This window comes from Triturus cristatus, chromosome 2_1 (assembly GCF_964204655.1).
Source record: "Triturus cristatus chromosome 2_1, aTriCri1.1, whole genome shotgun sequence".
NCBI lineage: Eukaryota > Metazoa > Chordata > Amphibia > Caudata > Salamandridae > Triturus > Triturus cristatus.
Genome location: NC_140581.1, coordinates 940,632,606 through 940,654,771, shown reverse-complemented (window position 1 = coordinate 940,654,771; position 22,166 = coordinate 940,632,606). Strand labels below are relative to the sequence as shown.

The following is a 22,166-nucleotide window of genomic DNA, read 5'->3' as shown; positions in this document are numbered from 1 at the left end:
CAGAGAATAGCTTTGTTGAATGATCTGAAGGGCCCACCTGTTGGATGTTACATTTTGCCACACTTGAAGGAAATACCTGACCCAGCCTCCTATAGGGTGGACAACTGCAACTATGCCGCAGGGGAGGTGGACAGGGAATTGTTGCTCCAGGTGGCCTAGAAATTGTGTGCATGAGTCCCACCTCCAACTCCAAGAGGAGAAGGGTGCCTATTGTGGAGAGCATCAAATTTGGTGTTACCGGTATGTCAAACATCTGGAGTAGCCCTAAATACGGGCAAAACGCTGTGGGTAGTGACAGGCCAAAGGAACACATTGAGGTCCTGCTTTCTTTAAAATGTTCTAATGCTGAATCAGGCTTCTCACCAAACAGGCAAGATCTGTCAAATGGCATATCCATTAAAGAGACCTGCATGTCACTAGAGAAGCCCTGCAGCATCACACTAGTACCAAATGATCTGTCCAAGCAGTTAGTAGCGTCCAATCCAGAACATATAATATATTTTTGGCTGCATCTTGACCATCCTGAAAAGCTTGAGTTAAGTTGGCCCTAAATTCCTCAGGGACAGCAGGCATGATCCTGCCAACCAGGTCTCAAATCGCTGGAATGTCTTCCAAGCAAACAATTGGCATTGATTGAACAGAGGGCTAGGCAGACCAAGGAAAACGTCTGCTTCCCAATGATTTGATTCTCTTTAACTCTCTCTCTGTGGGGGGGGGGGGGGGGGGGGGGGGAGAATAGTAGGAAATGCACTAGGGTTCAAAATTGCTGGTGGAAGCCTGAATGACCAGACTTTCTTGCAGAGAGTGTAGCATTAATAATTCAGGGTAATTTGGTGCCAGCCTGTGGCGCCTGGCAACATACCTGGACCACCATTGGACAGGAAAGGGCCTTAGACCGGGTGGCCATTAAGGTGTCAGTCAGCGCTTCATTGAATGGCAGCAAAGGCTCAGGGGGAGTATGTTCAGGCTGGAAAACATCTGTCAACACATTTGTTTTAACTTCCATTGTTGGCAGCGGCAAGTCTAACACTGCCGTTGCCCATCTAATCACCAGGAAAAGAAGGCAGGCTCCTCCGTGGATGATTCAGAGGGAGAACACAACTTAGTACGCAGGAAAGTGTTCCATCCACTTGTCTCCTGCATGTGCATATACAGATGGTCATCATATTTTGGAGAAAATAATCCCCATTATGTTTGCTGTCAACATGTGGCTCTAAGGTAAAGGCATGGTCCTGTCTGAGTCGGACTGAAATGGGTACGAGTACATTTAATGGTTTTGGGATGCGACCTCAGTTTGGGCTAAGACAGTTTTAGCTCTGAATCAGAGAGGACTAGAGGGACTGGCTCCTACTCTGGCAGCGTCGGGTTGGTGTAATCATCAAACGGACCTGAATACATTGTGATGCCGGATTCAGAAGTCGGCTCAAGCTTTGAAGCAAAATCCCAGATGGGTTCAAAAGACACAGATGTTGCCTATGGTGGACACACTGGTGGTTAGCTGACTGAAGGCCTCCAAAGATCTATGGAGCCCAAAGGAAAGCCAGAGAAAACTGAAAGAGTGTCAAATTTGCAATATGTCCTTTTTTTTATAAACTGGATTTTATTGATTTTGATCAACAACCCACAAGGTCCACAGGTCTGAAAATAAAGGCATAATGAGTACATCCTCACATCCCACTCGATCATATCCTTTACGGCAGTCCATGGTATTCCAACCATTTTCCCCTTACCTTTGCATGTTTTTGGGGCATCCCCTGACCTAGTATATGGCCTTCTCTTGCATTGCGCACCAGTCCATCACTTGCTTACAGGGAGCCAGCGGGGAAGTCGAGGGTAGCTGCCACCATTTAGCTATATCTCTCTTTGCCAATGCAACTCCAATACCCACCGGAATCTCATCCCCGCTGGCATCATATATCCCTTCCAGGGCTCCCAACAGAACGGGCAGAGGACAGTTGTCAATGGGGCTCCCTAGCACTCTGGACAGGACTGCTATGATCCTGTCGCAGTATCTGACAATCACAAGACATTCCTACACCGTATGATAGAAGTGAGAGGGTGTCCCTGAGCATGCAAACATGCCAGCGACTTCAGTACACCTGCGCGTCAAGGTTGCTCAGGCGTTTTAGAGGCCATGTAAAGGTAATTAAGCAATATGAGCAGAATCCGTGCCAAGATAACCTGAACTCTAGGTGCCATGTGAGCATACTTCCAATCTGAATCCTTTAGGGTACCACCCCCTGTTCTCTCCTGACCCTGAGGGGCTCATATAAGACAGCAGAGTGTACTAAAAGGGATTCATAAATACATGAATTCCTCCTCACTTCAATAGGTCCCGTAAGGAACTGGGACTCCAAGGGCTAAATTCAGGAACTTTCACCAGTGAGTCACAATGTTGTTCCAGGGCATGGCAAAATTGCAGGTATCTAAAAAACTGAGATATATGTAGGCCAAACTCTTCATGCAGCACCTGATAGGACTTGGTGTTCTCCCTGACAGATGTTTCCCACCCTGGAGATCCCAATCTTGTTCCAACCACCAAACTCCTCTAAGGAGAACGTCTGATGCAACCACCTGTCTACCCATAAGGGGGTCGCCAGGGGGTCTTTCAATCATATCCACTCCACTGTAATGCCATTTGCCAGGTCCCAAAGCCACCCTCGTGGGTTTAGGGAGATTAGATGGAGTAGGAGTGCCATATAGCAACCCTTCAATCCTGTCCAGACCTATCCCAACTACTTCCAGCCGAAATGTTGGGTGCCCCCAACCCCCACTCAACCACTCATTGACCAGCAGCAGCTGCGCTGCTGATTAGCAAAGGTGCATATCCACCATTCTCAGCCCCCGTCTTATGTGGATTGAGTGCATTTCTTGTTTGCTATGCAAGAAGGTTGGTTAATCCACAAGAAGACCTACATTTTAGACTGCAGCTGGCGCCACCAAAATTGCAGCAGTCACAAGGGATAATTTTGCAATATATAAAAAGCAAGACGGGGGGCAACCATATTAAACAAAGCTGTGCGGCCCAGGATGTTTTGAGACAGTTTAGCCCAACAGTTGAGGTCTATCGATCAGCAAGACAACAAAGATTGGATATTCAGGCTCCAAGTGAGACTTGGCTCCAAGGACACTTACATTCCGAAGTACCAAATACTCAGTCTGCACACCGTAAGTCGCAAAGACCATTTTGCCTCAATCAGCAGCCTGCTAAGAAGGATCAATACAAATTTGGGCCAGTTAATGGTATGCTCCGATGCATCCCAATTAAGGTCAAGATCCTTCATGTTTCAAGGAATTGTGAGCGACGGACGCAAAATATAGAGAAGCACATCATCCCCTTAGAGAGCAATGTGATCTGCTGTCGCCACCCCCCTGTCAAAACCCCAAACATGAGCAACCCAGCTAATCCATACCCCCAGTGGCTCGATTGCCAGTACAAATAAAAGTGGCAATAGGGGGCACCCTTGACGGGTGCCCTAACCAATCATGGATTGAGCAGATGATGTACCACTGACCCGCACCCGGGATTTGGTATTGGAATAAAGCTTCCTCGTAAAGGCACAGAATTGAGGACCCAGACCCATTTTGATCAACATCTCTTCCAGAAAGGCCCAGCCAACAATTAATAGCCTTCCCAAAATCCAAAAGAAGAGCAGTTGGATCCCTCAGCAGAGAAAGACACACGAGTGGCAAGTGGACTCTGAGAAGACAGTGCCTGATACATCTACAGGGCATACACCCAAATTGATCCCACTGCATGAACTGTGGTAGGACCGTGAGCAATTGGTTCGCTAACACTTTTGCAAATAATTTCACCTCCGAGTTAATAAGTGAAATTGGGGATTGGACGCACACCGATCTATACGTTGGCCAGGTTTAGGTAGGACCACAATGGTCATCAAGTCAAGCTCGGAATCAAACTGCGTTTTGGCAACCACCTCCTGACACAGACCAAGAAGGTGAGGTGTCAAATGGGTCTGAAAGTATTTGCAGTATTCCATGGGAAAGCCTCCTGGGCCCAGTGTTTTCCCTGAGTTCATATCATGGCCAAATCAATCTCCTCCAGTTCAAGGAGGCGGTCCAAATCCACCATGTCGCTAGCAGAGTACGCGGGCATCAGGATGTCCACCACCAAAGGACGGATCGCCTCCCTTTGAGGCCGCTCCCTATGGACATAAAAATCTTTGCAATACAGTGCTATGTCCTCAGCTGTTTAGGCCACTACCCCTACTCTATAATGGAGGGAACAACCTGGGAGGCCATCTCCCGCATCACCTACCAGTACAGGAGCTTGTCGGACATGTCCCCCCACTCACAGACCCTATGAGTTGAGGCCATCCTGCATTGGCGGGTCTCTTTAAGCTCCAGTTGCTGGAGCGATTTCAGTTTGACCGCTAAGCGGTGTAAATCCTCGGTGCCCATATTGGCGTAGCCCTTGCGTTCCAATCCAAGGATACTGAATTCTAATGCGGTGATCTGTTGCCGCTGAGCCCGATCCTGCCTCCTCAGATAAGACTGAGCCACCCCCTTAAGATAGCCTTACTAGCCAGCCACAGGGTTCCTGGCAAATCCACAGTGCCCTGGTACAGGTCAAAGTAACCCCCCATCTCTTGGGCAAGAAAGTTCTGAAGGTCCAGCAGCTGCAGAAACCAAGCATTGAGTCTCCACATCGGGCGGGGCCCGACCAGTTGTTTGCCAAAAGAGAGAGTCACCAGGACATGTCTGAGACCCCCTGGGCAGAATATGGGAGTCAGAGGTTCCGGAAAGATCCGACGCCGGAAAAAGGATAAGATCAGTATGAGAAGAGCGATTTATGTGCCGCAGAGTGATGGGTATAAGCCGAGGTTCTAGGGTTCCATACTCTTCAGGCATCATATAGGCCCAGACCCTCCGATTAACTTCGTAATTCCTTGCTCTCCCTCCCTCATGTCATGCCCAAACCCACTAAGTCTTCCTTGGGAGTCTTAATGTTACTGAAGTCGCCACCAATAAAGCTTATTCCGCGAGGGAGCCAAAGAATCTGCAATCGCACTCCCTCCATAGTATTATGCACTAAGGTGGGAGGGACATATACACTAATAAAGCGATAAATGCATCAGTGTAGTGTACCCTCCACCACCACCTGCCTCGCCAGGCTAACCTTTGAGACCATCAGTGGGAATGTTCTGTGGAGGAGCACCGCTGTGCCTCTGGAACCCCTTGTGCATCCCATGTGAAAGACCCTAGAAAACCCGTAACCGACTAAGAAAGACAAATTATTGCCAAGTAGATGAACTTCCTGCATGAGTAAAATCGCAGGGCCCGGCAGCTTCACAAAGCAGCTACCCTCTTTTTATATGGTCATTAAGTCTTTTGACATTCCAAATCATCAATACATAGGGGACCATTGCCTATGGTAAAAAGCCTTTGCAGCTAGCAGCGCCCCAAGAGGGCATGTGTGCAAGTAGGAACAACCCAACCCGGGTAAGAGTGAGGTAAAACTGCAGTGTATCTTTGGAACCCCCCACCGTCATCAACCAAAAGACAATCAGTCTGAAACAACAACTATAAAACAACCATCAGAAGCATCTGTTGCCCACCCCACCCAACAAGAGCATAACTTAGATGAAAGTTCAACATGGCCTCTTTAATGACCTCAATCTGGTTCAACGTCACCTACAGCCCTAGAAACTCTGGGTGCATCAGGATCAGTTGAGGAATCGGCTACTCAGCAAAGAAGAGAGACGGAGGCCCCCTGACATATTCAAGACTTCTCAGGCTAAGAGTGGAAGACTGGGACAAATCCCACCTGACCTTCTTGTGTTTCTGCTTCCACTGTGATTTACGGGAAGACTTGGACTGCATCACGGATAAAAATAATGGAAGGTTCTCCCGGAGTCTTGCATGAGAATTCTTGCAAGGGTTTGTTTTAAAACCGGACTCGGTGACATAGTTCAGCACCTTTGCACAAGTGGTGCTGAAACAATTTTCTCAGTGGGGGTGCTGACATCAATGCATCATCACAGAAGTCAAAGGGATAGTGAAAAATCCTACCTTCACACAAAGTGCAACAAATATATTCAGATGGAGATTAGTAAGGATATATTATATAACTGGTGGTACATTTCGGAGCACAGTGTTACAAATATATTACTAAAGCATTGTACCATAGCGCACTCTCATTTTCCATTGAAATGGCTACTAAATTTGCACAGACTCAGTTTTGCTAATAAAACGGTTAGAATTCCACTGAGAATTAATCTGTAAAGTTAAATGGCTATATCAGACTCATTCATTAACAGAGGAATGGTTAATATGGCTGGGGATAATTAATACCTCCTGATTACTGAGTCCTGCATGGATTTTAGGAAATTATCTCAATGTTTGCTGTCCCTCCGGGGGAATTAGAAGGCAGGGAACGTGGTCATATCACTGCAATATAATCAACTCTTTGGGGTGCTACCCGTGAAAGTTCTCAAATGTATTCTTTCCGTTATTGACTCAAATATTAGGGCATTCATCTGGGAAATACAAGACTAATATTTAAACCTGGTAAACTATAGTCACACACCGAGCCTTGGTGTCTGTGCTCGTTTTATATTGGTCTATACTACCTTGCCCATCAATTCTTCTAGCTGGTATATTGGTTTCCCACTGACCTTAACCCCCTAGGCATTGAAAGAGCCCTGCTGTCTAACGACCATAGCCTTGCCATCCAGTACCAATTTAGGTCTCCACATTCTACAATCCAGTCATTAAAGCTATGTTGCTTGCGAGGAAGTTAGAGCATGACCTGCTACATATAGATCTGTATCCGCTCATATTGTCACTCCTCAGCTATATGCAGGGATTACTATGGGAGGTGCTTCTGTACCATGGAATGAGCAGGAAAATGCCAGTGTTGAATGGCTAGATCAGTTTCTGGCTAACGATACCCTGAAATCCTCGCATGATCTTCAGTCGGAATTTGGACCTGAACCAGTATAACAATGAAAACTCATGGATATCACATGCTGGGGTTAACTTGGCAAATTCTCCCTGCTTATGCTATCCTCCCAAATGCAGCAATTGATTGAGGAAATGCAATGTGTTCAAGGGAGTGTTATCTGGGTTGTATGAACTACTTAAAAAAAAATGACAATTACTCCATTGCTACACAGGAAGGAGCCAGAGAATTCTGCCATACTGCATGAAAGTGCTACTACTTGCTAGAAGAGTGGTTAGTCCGGCTGTCCAATGGTAGTTTCCTCAGAGAGGCCTGATTGAATTCTTTTAAAAGTCCTCAAAAGTTGGGATTGAAAACAAATTTTGCGGAACAAGGCTGATTTCTACCCAACTCCACTTGCTGGAGCTGCGAGGCAGTGCATGAAACCTAGTTCACATTCTTAAGGGCTGTGGTAAGCTGGATCTATACTGGACAGCAATATGGGCAGGCCTCTAGTGTGTAGTTGGAATCACCCTGTTGGTACGTTTGACTCTACTTCAGGATTCAAAAGGTGAAATAGCCCTCTCTCAACACAGACACAAATGGCTGGCGACTGCACTTACAGTTTTTTTGGATCGTGCACAGACCGAAGGTTGAACAATTTGCAATGTTGTCAGGTGCCACAGAGGTATCACTCTCAAATCCCAAAGAGTGTAAGAAATCAGAAAACACATGCGCTGACTGACAACAGTCAGCGTCCCTCTGGGCGCGCCGTGAGTACTTCGCTGGGAGCGAATAAGAAAGTTGTTCGAAAAGTGTAAAGCCAAGAAGTTTATCTTCAATTCCAAATTTTAATTCATGGATGTTCGGATCAGTTCATATGATCAAGTGATGAAAAAAGGTGAAATAGCCCTCTCTCAACACAGACACAAATGGCTGGCGACTGCACTTGCCATGAAAAAGATCTGCATTCTTTGGCACTGTAGGGAACCATCTTTTCCAACTCATGCAAACCCCGCACCAAGGCTACTCCGCAGCCCTTATCCTACTCGACCTATCAGCGGCCTTCAACACCGTCTCCCACCGCACACTAGTCGTCAGACTACACGACGCAGGCATACAAGGAACAGCCCTTGAATGGATCTGATCATTCGTCACTAGAAGAAGCCAAAGGATCAGACTTCCACCCTTCCTCTCCGACCCCAAGAAAATCACCTGCGGAGTCCCACAGGGTTCATCCCCGAGCCCCACCCTCTTCAACATCTACATGGCCCCCCTCGCAGCCATCTTCCGACAACACGGCCTCAACATCGTATCCTACGCCGACGACACCCAGCTCATCCTCTCCCTCACCAAAGACTCCACCACTTCCAAACTCAACTTCCAGAAAGGAATGCAAGACGTACCAGTCTGGATGACCAACAGCTGCCTGAAGCTCAACGCCGAGAAGACAGAAGTCCTCGGTACCACCCCTTCAGCATGGGACAGCACCTGGTGACCGACCGCCCTCAGAAGCCCACCTACCCCCTCAGACCACACCAAGAACCTCGGCAGCGTACTCGACTTATCACTCACCATGAACCGACAGGTCAACGCCGTCACCTCCAGCTGCTTCAACACCCTCCGCATCCTCCACAAGATCTTCAAGTGGATCCCTCCTGAGTCAAGGAAGACAGTCACCCACGCACTCATCACCAGCAGACTGGACTATGGAAATGCACTCTACGCCGGCATCAACAAGTCCCTACTCCACAAACTCCAGACAATACAGAACACCTCCGCCAGACTCGTGCTCGGCATCCCCCGACACAAACACATCAGCCAACACCTACGAAGTCTCCACTGGATCCCCATGGAGAAAAGAGTCACTTTCAAAATCCTCACTCACGCCTACAAATGCCTACACAACAACAGATCCAAATACCTCAATGACAGAATCAACTTTTTACGCACCCAAAAGAAACCTCCGATCTTCCAACCTCGCAGTGGCCGAAGCCCCGCGCATCCACAGAGCCAGAGCAGGCGGAAGATCCTTCTCTCACATTGCAGCCAAGACCTGGAACAAGCTACCGGCAGACATCAGACGCTCCCCCTCCCTGAACACTTTCAGGAAGACCCTCAAGACCTGGCTCTTTGGCTAAACAGATCTGCGGACCCCCTCCCTCCCCCCCATCCCCCCTCAGCGCCTTGAGACCCTCACGGGTGAGTAGCACGCTTACAATTTCCTGATTGATTGATTGATGCAAAATGGTTGACTGAGCTAGGTAGGACAGCCAATTGTGAGCTTATAATAAATAGGACAATGACTAGATACTCCACTTTTAACATGTGTGGAAACCATTTATTGGATCCATGTCCACAATATCACACTAGACTTCTGACACACCCGTTATATGCATCCTCCTGAAGTTCCCTACACTTTTTCTCAACTGATCACTGTTCGGCCAGGACTGACAAATCCGAAACACTGCACTGGCATCTGTCCCGTCCTGAGGTCGTGTGTTCCAAGATGGCTATGGTCATGGTACTGGAACACTTGAACACACAATGTATGCTTTTGGAATGGTGGTGTTGGACTGATGGCTGGGTTTTAGGTTGTCATCTTTGATTCCTATCAACATACTGTTGTGGAGGTGTGCATTTGTGCCTTGCCAGAATGCATTAGTCTTCTGTACTGCTGAGATACAGTAATTGTACAAGTTTGATAGATATGGTATAGTGAAAATTTCTGCATTGCTTCTCTACAGATTCTGTTCAGGCGGGTCTGATCTGATTTTAATGTCAATTGAATGAGCCTCTTGGTATATTTATTATATGTACACCAATAAACAACTTATGCAAAAAAAGAGGCTTGGGAAGGAGAGAGCGTCTCAGTGGAGAAGCATGCCATCGTTCCAAGAGTGCTGTTGGACTGAGTCAGGAAGGTAGAGAGAAATTGAAGCATAAAGGGTTGACCTGAAAACTGATGCCGTAATTGAAAAATGAGTAAATAAACTAAGCCTTAGACCATGCTGCTGGTCTGATCCCAACCCACAAATTAGGTTAGCAATGTGAGCAGCCATTAATTGAGGATATACCTTTGACAAAATATGGGAGGAAGATAGCACAATATGAGTCGCCCCATAAGTGGGTTTCTGCTACTTCAGAAAACAATATTAATATTGGTTCCAGCACAAAGGAAATGCCTGTTTTTGTACATGTGTAACATACGATTTGAGAGTGTTCATCTCTTCAGGAGCAAAACTCTGTTTATTCTAACTATTAAGATTAACATTCTTGGAAAGTAATTCCCAAACTGGGTCGCGACCCACTTGTGGGTCATCAGCCGATTTCTAGTGGGTGGTGAAAAGGACAAAAATAAAGATGCCTTTACATTTTGTTGTTATCTTGTCACATTTGCTGTGCTTCAAAGACAGAAGTCTAACATCAGGTGAGGTCTTCTGACAAATTGCTGCTTATTCACATGAAGACTGGTATTTACTTTTCTTTCTCTTACTTTGAAGTGAGAGGAGTTTTTCAAGTGTACTATGTGACAACATTGCTGGGGTACAGGGAGTGTGAGAAGAAAGGCTGTAGGACGTCATTTTTTGGTTAAACACAACACAATTTAATAACCTGTAAATGAACTGTACACATTTCAGAGTATTGTAATCCTGAAGTGTGATGGAACCAAAGATTTTAATATGGCCAAAACAATTCAAGATACTTTTACTTGGTGATGCGCAAATGAGAGCATTCACTGAAACCTGATTTCCAAACAATATCATTTGTATATTTGTATTGTGGAGTCAAATGCACTCACCTTAGTGCCGGCATGTTTCATAATGGCACTGGGAGCATTTCTGGCAGATGTTGGTGGGTATGTGGTTTCCTGCTTGATAGCGGCGCTGACAAAAATAGTTGTGATGTCTCTGAGGAACACAAATTGCCGTGTGACAGTCGAGGAGTGTCAACGTGACCCAGAAGGTGTGGGAAGTCAGCAGGCAAGTGAGGGGGCCAGGCGCAAGGAGGCTATCAATGAAGGAGACACACACCAAAAGGAAAAGCATCTCCCCATGTGCGTCAGTAGTGCCCTTGAGGTCAGTTCCTGTTCAGGGGAGCAAATATGGTAGTGGTGTTCTATAAGAGGCAAAAGGGGAAGAAACAGGGAGCAGGCCGTGAAACCGAATGTCTAGTTTCATCAGTGGGCATGTGAACAGACCATGAACAGTGAGGCAGAGCATTCAGCAAAGGGGGATGAGGGTGGGGCTTATCCAGCCAAGGTGCCTCTACATTTGCGAAGGGGCCCTTGCAACTATTACTCCCAGAGATCTTCAAGGGCACTAATAAATGATCATATGTTCTCCTAATGTGGTCGTGGAAATGCTCAACCCTTGCAATCCAACAATAGAGCTGCCTGGCGGTGTCTGAGGCCCTGATTTTACTCACAAGCATGGAATTCAGATACAAAAGGTCAAAAACAGATTCCAAGAAGCATGTAAACTGCCTGTGTTCATTCTGTGACCAGGTGATTTTTACTCTACTTCCATGGAGTGTGGGCATCGGTTCCCAAAGTCCGACTATAGACTGCAGGTCCTGTTCTCGGAGCCTTCAGGCACTTTGCCAAGAGTCTGATATTCAGGGGTGAAGAGCACAGAGCAGTGGCCATATCTTCAAGCATGGGTCGTTTCACTGTTATCTCTACGGCATAAGGTGGAGTGATTTTCTTTCAAGTCCCAAACAGACTCCTCTGGTTTGCAACCCATCCAGTGTTTGACAAGGGAGGCTCCAAGCTGTCCCAGACCCGACCCACCTCACTCACCACTGGGTAAACAAGTCTTTTAGTGGTGCTGTCAGCAAAGCGGAGGCGAGCCACAGCCTCAGATAAGTGCTTGCAGTGGAAGGGCACAGTGGCCATAAAGCAGATTCTGAATCACCCATCGAAGTGTTGCTGGACCTTCATCATTGTTGCTGGTGGAGGGAGGGAGTCACTACAGCACCGGTGCCCCATGAATAGCACACCTATAGGTCCAATGCAAGTTGGAGGTCGGAATTGCCTGCCCTTGTTCCTTAATCAGTCGGGTCCACCTTTCCTTCCCACGGATAGCAAAAAAGCCCAGAGTCTTTTCCCAGGCGGACAAGAAAATTCAAGCACTGGCCAGTTTGTTGTTTGGCTGGTCCCGCCCTTTCATCTCAACACCCTGTTTTAATAATGTTACTCACTACTCTGGCTAGCAGTTATGTCCACAAACTGACGTAAGCTTCCACTTAGAAACTTATAACTTTTCTGACCTTTACTAGGACGAATACAAGAAAATGACATGGGGTACTTTACCAAATTCTGTTGTGGTTTTGGGATGCAACATACTTATGACAATTACAAAATCTGACTGAAACAAATTTGAAATGGAAATTAACAAAAACATTGATCCATTCTGGTTTTTCTTAATACCTTTTGTTCTGTGAAACACATTTCACTTTTCAATACCAAAGATACTCAGCACAGAACCATTGCTAGGTTGACACACAAGTGACAATACAGTTACTATTCAATGCGGCAACAAAATAAATACCAGAATTTGCTGTTTTGGTAATAAATGGTCATGGAATACATTACAAATTAGGGCCTCAATTAGAGTTTGGCAGGTGCATGACAACTGCTTAAGTGGATGAAGCCCCATTCATCCGATCTAAATGCTGTAGAGATACAGTTTAAATAAGGCGCAAGGAATCAGCCATACTTTGGAGGACGTCCTGCACCCTCCAAACTCTGAATAAAACCTCCAATCAAAAATCTGGCTTTAAAGAAAAGAAAATGTATGAAGAGCTGAATCAGTAGATACTCACCACGATATCTTCAGGGAAAGTGTCGCTGCTGAAAGAACCATCATCAAAAACTATTTCGTAGAAAGTCTGGAGAGTTATACTGATTACTTTACAGCTATAATATCTTGTGTTCCTGTGTTTTGCAATGACTGTCTGGTCCACACATATTGCTTTCTTGTCTACATTTGTTCGCTTTAAAAACAAAAAGACACAAGATTGACAGTTATATTTCTTAAAGTGTCAGCATTTGACTGGAAATGAAAAAAAAGCTACAAGCTCACAAAAGCACATCACAAAATAACACAGGTGGCTAGAGGTAGAGTACACAAAAGAAACCATAGCCAAAAGAATCCAGCAAAAACTAGAACAATAAGAAACAATACATTTCAGTTAAACTACATATTACAATACATATTAGTTGTACATGTGGCCAAGGCTGATAGGAACATAAGGCATCCAAGAAAGTCATTGCGTTTACTCGGCAGACCCATTGAGAGATTAAAAACACACATGGAGGGCAAGCCTAATGGGGCCGGCCCCATCAACATTAGCTTTTATCAGACGCTTGAACAAGCCTGGACTCCTGCACCTGTTTGTTCGACCGGTACTGAAGTAATGGCTACTGTAGGGGCCACACCAACACTCTTTCTGGTGGTAATAGGCAGTTTCCGAGACACAACTGCCACCTTGCTAGTGCCTGCTTGTCCCTCTGCTGGCACAGCCAGGCCCAGAGATATTGAGGGAAAGATGTAAATGGGCAGGGCGCCATGATCAAAGAGTCAGATATACAAACCTAGCTTCTTGCACACTGGCATGTGAGTAGGTGATTGACAAGCCGCTTCCACCAGGTGGTTCGCCTCAATTTGCACCACACACAGTACATGTGGGAGCCTTCTAGCCTGGTACCACGGCCCTTGTTGAGTAAAGACAGAGGCTGAGGAAGTCAGCCAAAACAATTGATTATCAACTCAGGCTAAGGCATCCTTGATAATCGGTGGTGATGCATTGATGTAGCCCAGCTCCAGGGCTCCTGTGACCCTACTTACTGCTGATCGGTTAAAGACCTACTGGCCCTATACTGGCGACCAGTCGTACAGCCGTCTGCTATTGAGATAAGAAAAGCAGATAAACTAATCTCCAACCATGGGGTGGATCTAGGCGGCTCCTATACATGCAGCAGGAATAATATACAGATATTTACTACATATCAACTGCTGATAACTGACTGACTAGCTCGTCCCAGTATTCTTTGAGAAACTGTCTCTACTAAAGACAGCTGTGAGACTGACCACAGTAAAAAAAAAAAGACATCAACAAAAGCAATCAATAAAAGACTTCTAAGGGGAGGAAGGGAAAGGGGAGGAAGGGAAAGGATCTAAAGAGCAGGGGAGCTGACACCCAACAAGTAGTCTTGCAAGAATACCTGCATCTCTTCTTAAGAGCCATAAAGAAAGAAGCAGCAACTATCAGGGGAGAAACAAATTCTTGCCTTTGGAGATGCAGAAGATGTGAGGGAACCTCCAAACTCGAGCTGACTTAGAAAAGTCTTTAGACAACAACAGGGTTTGCCCTAATCCTCCTCCAACATCTGGGCAAAATGTATCTAACTGCATGCAAAGGGAGTGATGCGGAGGAATCGGTCCAGCACAATTTTCAGCAGGACACATACAAATTAAATCCTAACCTTTGGTACAAAGTCCCTTCATATTAACTTGCTTGCATTTTTTCCCATACCACCTCCAATTCCAATTGGAATAATTTATAAATTCTTTTAATTAGACCAATTACACAAACATTACCAAAAGACAGACAAATGAATGCATTTAGTTATTCATTCCTTCCTACCCATGCTGTAAACCAAGTGGTTGCTACATATTTATAAGCAATCCAACAACGAGGTAGTCCAGAACACACATGAGGTAAACAGTTTGCCCTCTGAATCAATGCAAAGAGAATGTATCGAATTTCTTAAAAGGTGCTAGTATTCCATTGGACTCCTCCACATACTGCAATCCCCATAAGTACACATTTGCAGATTGAATAGATTAAAATGCCAGCAACTGTGTAAAGAGCTCCCTTGGAACTGATAAAATGTGTGAATAAAATGGGGCACTTCAACCTCCCTAGTGTGGGATAAATTATCAGTAACATTGCCAATAAGACAGTTTCAGAAGACAGTGTAAGGTAACCTGTTTAGAGGGCCACAAAGCAGACCGGGGGTACTGGGCCTTTTCTCCTCTGGTGTCCTGTGTGCCCCGTACTGAGGACACACTAACTGATACAACAAATACTCTTTTAGCACTTGATTTTCAGGCTACTGAGGCAATGCAGCCCAAGCTAGGGGCTGTGGGCCAGAGACTTAGAATTCCACATTGAAACAAACAAAACTCAATTATTCACCCTCCGCTCAGTGGTATTTCTTTTATTACACACTACTAAATAATACACACAACTTAAATATATACAGAATGGATGGGAAAAATGCCTATGGTGATACCCTCTACGGAGCCTCACAAGCAACAAAAGTGGAAGGTTACACTGGACACCCTACACCGGAGACACCATTAATGGTCTGCACACCAGCAGGCTCTAACCTCTGGAAACAACAAAACCCTGTGTGCCTAACATAATACGAGGGGAGCTTCAAATACAAGTCAAGCCTGCTAGCTTTGTCAGGTGAGTGTCACCATAACAAAAAAGGCAAGTTATTAGCTACAAAATCATCCAAACTAATATTTAAAACCCTTCAAGATGAAAATCCCCTTTAATTGTTTTCTTTTATTGTTTTACTGTCAACACACGTCTAAGTTTTCAATATGCAAAACAATGCAATGAGGTTTTTTTCTACCTTGATGAGATTTCAAAACAACCACATGACCTAACAAAGGACCATGCACACCACAGCCTTTAGATTAAAATGCCAGCTTCAGAAGTGTTGGAAGGGGATTGAAAAATCTTAACTGTCACTCTTGCAGTGACCTTGGAAACCTAGGGGGAGGGTGAAGAAAAAAAAAAGGCTCCAAGTGGGGCAGTCACTCTCCCCCCAAAATGCCAACATTTTTAATTAGTGGGGCACCTGCTCCTCCTGGGGTTCCCACTGTAGTCAATTTTTTGTCTAGCTCTATGTATTAAAGAGTGCGCTTTTGGACTGTGAAGTTTTCGTTTGCTATGGCTACCCCAAGCATGCTTTTTATTTTGAATAGGTGCTCCTGCCCTATGGGGTACCTGCAGATCTACTGTGGCTGCATGGGAGTCCAGAGGTCATGCAGCTAGGCAGGCTCCATATCAGCATGGCATATTAAAGTGCCGGTGGAGGAGCCGGCTTTTCTCTGTCCCCTGCCAGCTGCCTGCCATGCAGACTGAGTGAACAGGTGATCACACTCTCCCACTCTATGAGGACATTGGCAGCTTTGTGGGAGTGGGATGGTATAAGCGCTTTGCATTATCTTTTAGCTGCCCCCCGGGGCACTGGCTTTCCCCAGTGGGGCAATTTTAAATGAGTATGATGACCTCAGAGTGGGCAGCTTGCCCGTGGTGCACTGACCCTCTCTGGGTGTAATTCGAAGCTCCCAGTAGGGACCAAATGATGCACACCAACACAGGGCAATTAGGCTAGTGCTAACTCAGGGACTTGTCTATGAATCCCCATGAGGGGGTGCAACAAATGTGAATTTCTCTGGCCTGGTTTGGCCAAATCTAATGGGGTTTCTTGTGTTCTGCTCCTGGTGTCATGCCTCAAGAGTGCTAGGTTCAGGTCTCCTGGCCTCTAAAATTGGGGTTGGCATTTTTCAGAGCTTCCTTAAAACTGTTATCTCTCTGATGAGGGAGAACTCAGAGACCACCCCTCTTACTCCCAGCTTCTTTGACACAGGGTCCTCCAGCAGCAGCACCCCATGGCTCTCAAGGAGGATGACACTTCTTGCCTGCACTCTCACGTCTCTCAGTCACCTGGCCACTTGTACAAGAACCCCCAGCCAAATCCACCTCTACTTTACGCCAAAAGGAATAGGGAGGTGAGTGCAATTGGAGTCCAATAACAAATCATTTGTCTTCAGTACTGCCTTTTCTGGTAGATATTCTACCTAACCTTTTGAATTTCCCCAGGTGTCATAATGGATCCAGAAACTTTAGATAGTAATTCCCTCATAAGTCTGTAGGTGGTGCCGTAAGGATCCGTCCCCCCAGATCGGATGTCAGAGCCACCATATCGGCTTCACTTCTGTGCATTGACATCAGTTTCTTTCTGATCTCGGTCTGTGCCAGAGGACACGGCGCCAACAGAAATAAGAATACCAGTGAGCAAATGTGTAAATTAGGATCTTATTAATAACTTTAATGAGACCATTTCACAGAACGTGGAAGAGGGTGAGTGAGGAATCTATGGTTAGACAGAGTCTCTACCAGAAAAGTCGTTAGTGAATGGTAAGATCTTGCTCTTTTGAAGGAGATTTCGAACTGCAGATTCCTCACTTTGTAAATAGATACAAAATCAGTACATTCCCAGGATGTGGGTCTGTGGAATTGATCACACCAGTAACACTGCAAGACAGCTCAGGCAAATGCCCTCTCCACTGGAACTGGCTGTAGAGGGAGTAGCACTTTGTGAAAGGATGGGCAGAGGGCAGAGTACTTAATTTGTGGAAGAATATGTGCCAGGCTTCCAAGTTTTGCTCTGAAGCAGTGGCCATCGCTATTTAAGGCCTGGGTACTGAATACCAAGGCTACGTAGGCACCTCATGTTTCCCTAACCCACAAACAGACAATTCCTGCCTCTTCATTTGACACTTTCAGGTTCGTTTTTCAGCCCGGTTCTCCCTTTTTCACAGTCTTTTCATCTTTGTCCTCCTCCTTCGCACCCCTTTTATTGTTTTTAGGTCGAGGACTACCGGTCTGCCGAAGGCAGAACCGGAAGTCGGAGATTTAGGGCCATATGTAGGTAGCTAAATACCGGTCGGTAACGGCCGAAATTCGGTAAATATGCCGTTACCGACCGGTATTTAGTCAAGTGAGATGTAGGTGGCCAAAAAACAGTTTTCGGTAAATATGAAGCGGTAAATACCGATTCATATTTACCGAATACAGATTTACCGAATCGGTAAATATGAAGTGGTAAATATGAAGTGGTAAATATGAAGTGGTAAATATGAAGTGGTAAAACAGAAAAAGACATGTAGGTAAATTTGGTAATTATGAAATCCATGAAATTCGGTAATTAAGAGTCGGTAATTAACACGGATTGAAAGCAGGTGGTAAGCATCAACAGTGCATATAAGCAATCCCAAAATGCAACAGCGTGGACAACATGGCCGCTCTGTATGTCATTGCAAGGCGCCTACGTCTACAGGCAGCAGGTCTGAGGATTTGGAGACCGCAGGAACGCATCTACAGACAGCGCATCACACTCTTTCAACAGACTGTCGCAGAGATACATGAAAGGTACAGGCTACACCCACAAACCATCATGGACCTGATCAGGGACCTGCACCCACTCCTGGACCAGCCAACAAGAAGGGCGCATGCCATACCACCACATGTGCAGGTGCTCTGCAGCCTACATCTACTAGCATATGGCAGTTACCAGGGGGTGATAGCTGCGGTGGGCGGTGTATCCCAGAGTTGCCTGTCCCGTTTCTTCAGGAAGTTCCTGGATGCCATGATGCAGAGAATGCACCACTACATCAGCTTACCAAATACACAGGCTGAACTGCAGAAAACTAAAACTGACTTTTATCACATGGCACAGTTCCCCCATGTCATTGGCTGTATTGATGGCACACACATCCCAATCTGCCCACCAGCTGCCACTGAGCACATCTACAGGAACAGAAAGTCCACCCACTCCATCAATGTGCAGGTAATCTGCGATGCAGGGAACATCATCACTGATATTGTAGCGAAGTTTCCTGGGAGCACCCACGACTCCTACATCTTCCAGAACAGTGGGATCTACACACGACTGCTTTCTGGAGAATTTGGAGACGGATACCTGCTAGGTAAGTAACAGTGACGCCCCATGAGACTTGCAAATCAGTGTATTGAGACATGTGACTGATGGTTCACTTTCACTCACCTAGGCGACAGTGCATATGCCGTGCGGTCATTCATCCTCACTCCCTACCTACACCCATCAACCCGGAGTGAGAGACGATATAACGTGACACACAAATCTACACGCAACGTGGTGGAGCGAACGTTTGGACTATTGAAAAGCAGGTTCCGCTGCCTCCACAAAAGCGGAGGCGCACGCCAGTACACACCCATCTGTTGCAAGATCATTGCCACTTGTGCAATGCTGCACAACCTTGCCACAATGAGAGGTACAGAGGTGGAACTAACAGATTTTGAGGACAATGAGGATGATTCAGGTCAGCCAGAAGACAACGCTGCTGGAGTGCCAACAGCAACAGATGGGAGAGAGAGACTGGCAGAGATCACATGCAACTATTTCTGAGTAAGTAAGGGGACACAGCCAGTTGTTGTATGTCATGACGTAGTTTTAATGCGGCACTACGCCACAACACCAAAAATATGCCATTCTGGCAACATTGCGTATGTGCAAGGAGTAAGTCCAGGGTTACGTCACCCAGTAGTATTTGGCTATGCGGTGCAGCATTAATGCTTGCGTCCACGCGCTACAGTGTGGGATGGCACGGATTGAGCCTCCTCACTACTGCCAACCCCAAGCCGCCTGCTGCTCCTGCGGGTTTCTGGGACCGGGGGTGTTATGCTGCTCCTGCTGCTGGTGTCGATGCTTTCTGCAGCATCCCCTGCACCACTTGTGGCCGCCTGACTGGTCAATAGCACCTCCAGGGCACTGGTGACCTGCACCATCCCCCTAGTAACGTCGCTGCTGCAGTGTGTCAGGCCCTCCTGCATGTTCACTGAGCGCCGGCAGAGTAGTGAGGTTGCAGTTGCCAGGCGGTTGAGTGCCCTGGTGTGCCTGTCTCCCCTCTGGCGTTCCCGGCGCCTTGCAGCTCTATCTGCGTCTAACTTGCTGCACAACAGCTTCATGGACTGTGACACGTCCCGCAGGCCCGCTGCCATGTCAGTAATCCCCGCCGCCATTGCGCTGATGTTCCTGTCCACGTTTTTGAATGTGGTTCTCAGTCCCCGCACATGCCGCTGTACTGACATGACTGCCTTTGTTTGTAGGCGCTGCTGCTTGAGCATGTTGCCCTCGAGTCCCGCAAAGACCCCATGGCTGTCACCGTCTGCTGGTGGACTCTGAACCCGCGACCTGCGGCGCCGTCTTGCACCCGTGTGTGCTCCCTGTGAGGTGGTGGGCACAGTGGCATAGCTCCCATCCTGGGGCATTGTGTTTGGCTCCGGGCCCCTGCTGTCGTTCGATGAGGTCTCTAACGCTGCCAACCTGCCAGCAGCACGCCTCCTCGGCATCACAATTGCAAGTGGTGATGTGGGCGGTGACTCATGCATGAGTGGTGTTGCGGCCTGTGGTGGTGGTGATGCAGGCTGTGGTGGTGGTGATGCAGGCTGTGGTGGTGGTGGTGATGCTGGCTGTGCAGTACTCGTGCTGGCCAGAGCTGATCTGTCTTGCCGGTGTGCCCTCTCTCCTGTACCATGTGCAGTCCTGCGCGATGTTACATCTGTGGACAGAAATGCAACATCAGCTCAGTGTACCTGAAGGGCTGCATTGCAAGCATCACAATAAATTCATTAAACACTCTCACATTGTCCTCTGCCTGCTTTTGGCTAATGTGTGTACCATGCATTGTTGTCCTGTGCTATTCACTTCATGGTTGGGGTTTCCCTGACTACATCTCCCATAATGCATTGCCTGTCTGCACTAACACATGGACTGGAGTGGGATACTCATTTCACAATGGGGGATGTGGGATAGGGGTAGGAGGGGCTACATTGCTGTGCATTCGTCTTACCTTGTTGGGTGGCGGCTCTGGCAGAGCTGTCGGCATCTCCATGCCCCACGACGCTCTCGTGCTCTATTGTGGCCTCCACCAGCTCCTCCAGTTCAGTGAGGGCAGGTGCCCTGTTGATTCCACCTCCAGTCTGGCTGGCCTCCTTCTGGATTTCCCCCATCTTCCTCTTTGTCACAATCCTCAGGTCGTACCAGCGCTTTTTGAGAACCTCAATGTCCCTGTGGGTCACTCCCACAGCATTGACCTGTGCCTGGATAGCCAGCCATATAGTGCGCTTCTCAGACTCCGGCACTTGCAGGGACTGCCTCCCAAACAGCTTCTGGTGCTGCTTCACCACCTCCTCCACTAGCACCTGGAGTTCCTTGGGGCTGAATTTCATCTTCCTCCTCCTTTCCCCTCCATCTCTCTGTGTCCTCTGGCTGGACATGATGATTTCGAGCTGCACAAACAGGCACTGGCTCCCTGCCTCTCCTCTGCACTCCAAGCCTCTCCAGAGTCTGTTGATTGTGTGCACCTGCCTGGGTGTGGCCACTTCCTGGTTGGGTGGGGTGTGGTTGCACAGGATTGGCTGTTTCATCCAGTCATGTGATTTTCTTTTCCCGATTCGGTAAATACCGATTCGGTATTTACCGAATCGGAAAAATACCACCTCGGTATTTACCGATTCGGTAAATACCACCGCGGTATTTACCGATTCGGTAAATTCCGATTCTTGAATACCGAATGTTACCGATTCGGTAAATGTTACCGAATTATTACCTACATATAACTTACCGATTCTTAAATACCGATTCGGTACGGTTCGGTATTTAAGAATCGGTAAATTTTATTTACCTACATGAGGCCCTTAATGTTTTCTAGAGTGGCTATTTAGCCCGCCTCTCTTTTAGCTTCTCCTCCATTGGCTGGCTTCCTAAACGGAGGCCAGCCGTTGGAGGAGAGAGCCGTCCCTCCAAATAGGCTCCGTCTTTTTCAGATTCAGGGGCGTGTTCCTTGCTGTTCTTTCCACTTTTTAGCCACGCCCTTTTCCGAACAGCAGGAACACGCCCCCGAATCCGAAAAAGTTTGGAAGCTCCCATCCGCCATTTTTTATCCATCGTCTGGCCATGAGGATCTTCTTGCTGTTGCTCTCTCGCGCTGCCCGCCTAGTTGGTTTGTTGACTCGTCTCGCGTCTACCGCGACATTCAGGTAAGTTCTTTTGTAAACAAATATAACCTCGTGGTTTACGGATCTTAGTCACGTTAAACCACACTGTGTTCTGGGGTGACAGAGGGTGAACAAACAGCGTTGTGGCGACTCTGCTTTGTCGCCTTTGTACACCGATGTTTGGTAAGTGTTTATATTCCTGAGACGTGACTAAAAGAGGGTCGGTGAGTCGACACCCGAGTACAGAGCTTAGAGTTTATTTTTGTCTTGTCATATTCCAGTGTTATCTGGTGTAACTTTCGCCTTTACCATCTCTCCCCAGGCGCCGTTGGGTGTTTAGGGGACGGGGGGCATTGAGCTGTCTACATATACCTGCAGGATGAGGAGGATGCCGTCACTTCCCACCCACCCTCCT

General features: G+C 47.0%; 1 protein-coding gene across 1 annotated transcript in view; it reads right to left on the bottom strand.

Annotated features, from left to right (window-relative positions):
- Positions 1 to 22,166, bottom strand: part of KDM4C (lysine demethylase 4C) — a 1,697,337-nt gene that overhangs the window by 167,374 nt on the left and 1,507,797 nt on the right. Inside the window, exon 19 of the mRNA XM_085633463.1 lies at positions 12,731 to 12,901. Within this exon, the coding sequence (XP_085489589.1) occupies positions 12,731 to 12,901 (171 nt within the window). The remainder of the gene's footprint in view (positions 1 to 12,730; positions 12,902 to 22,166) is intronic.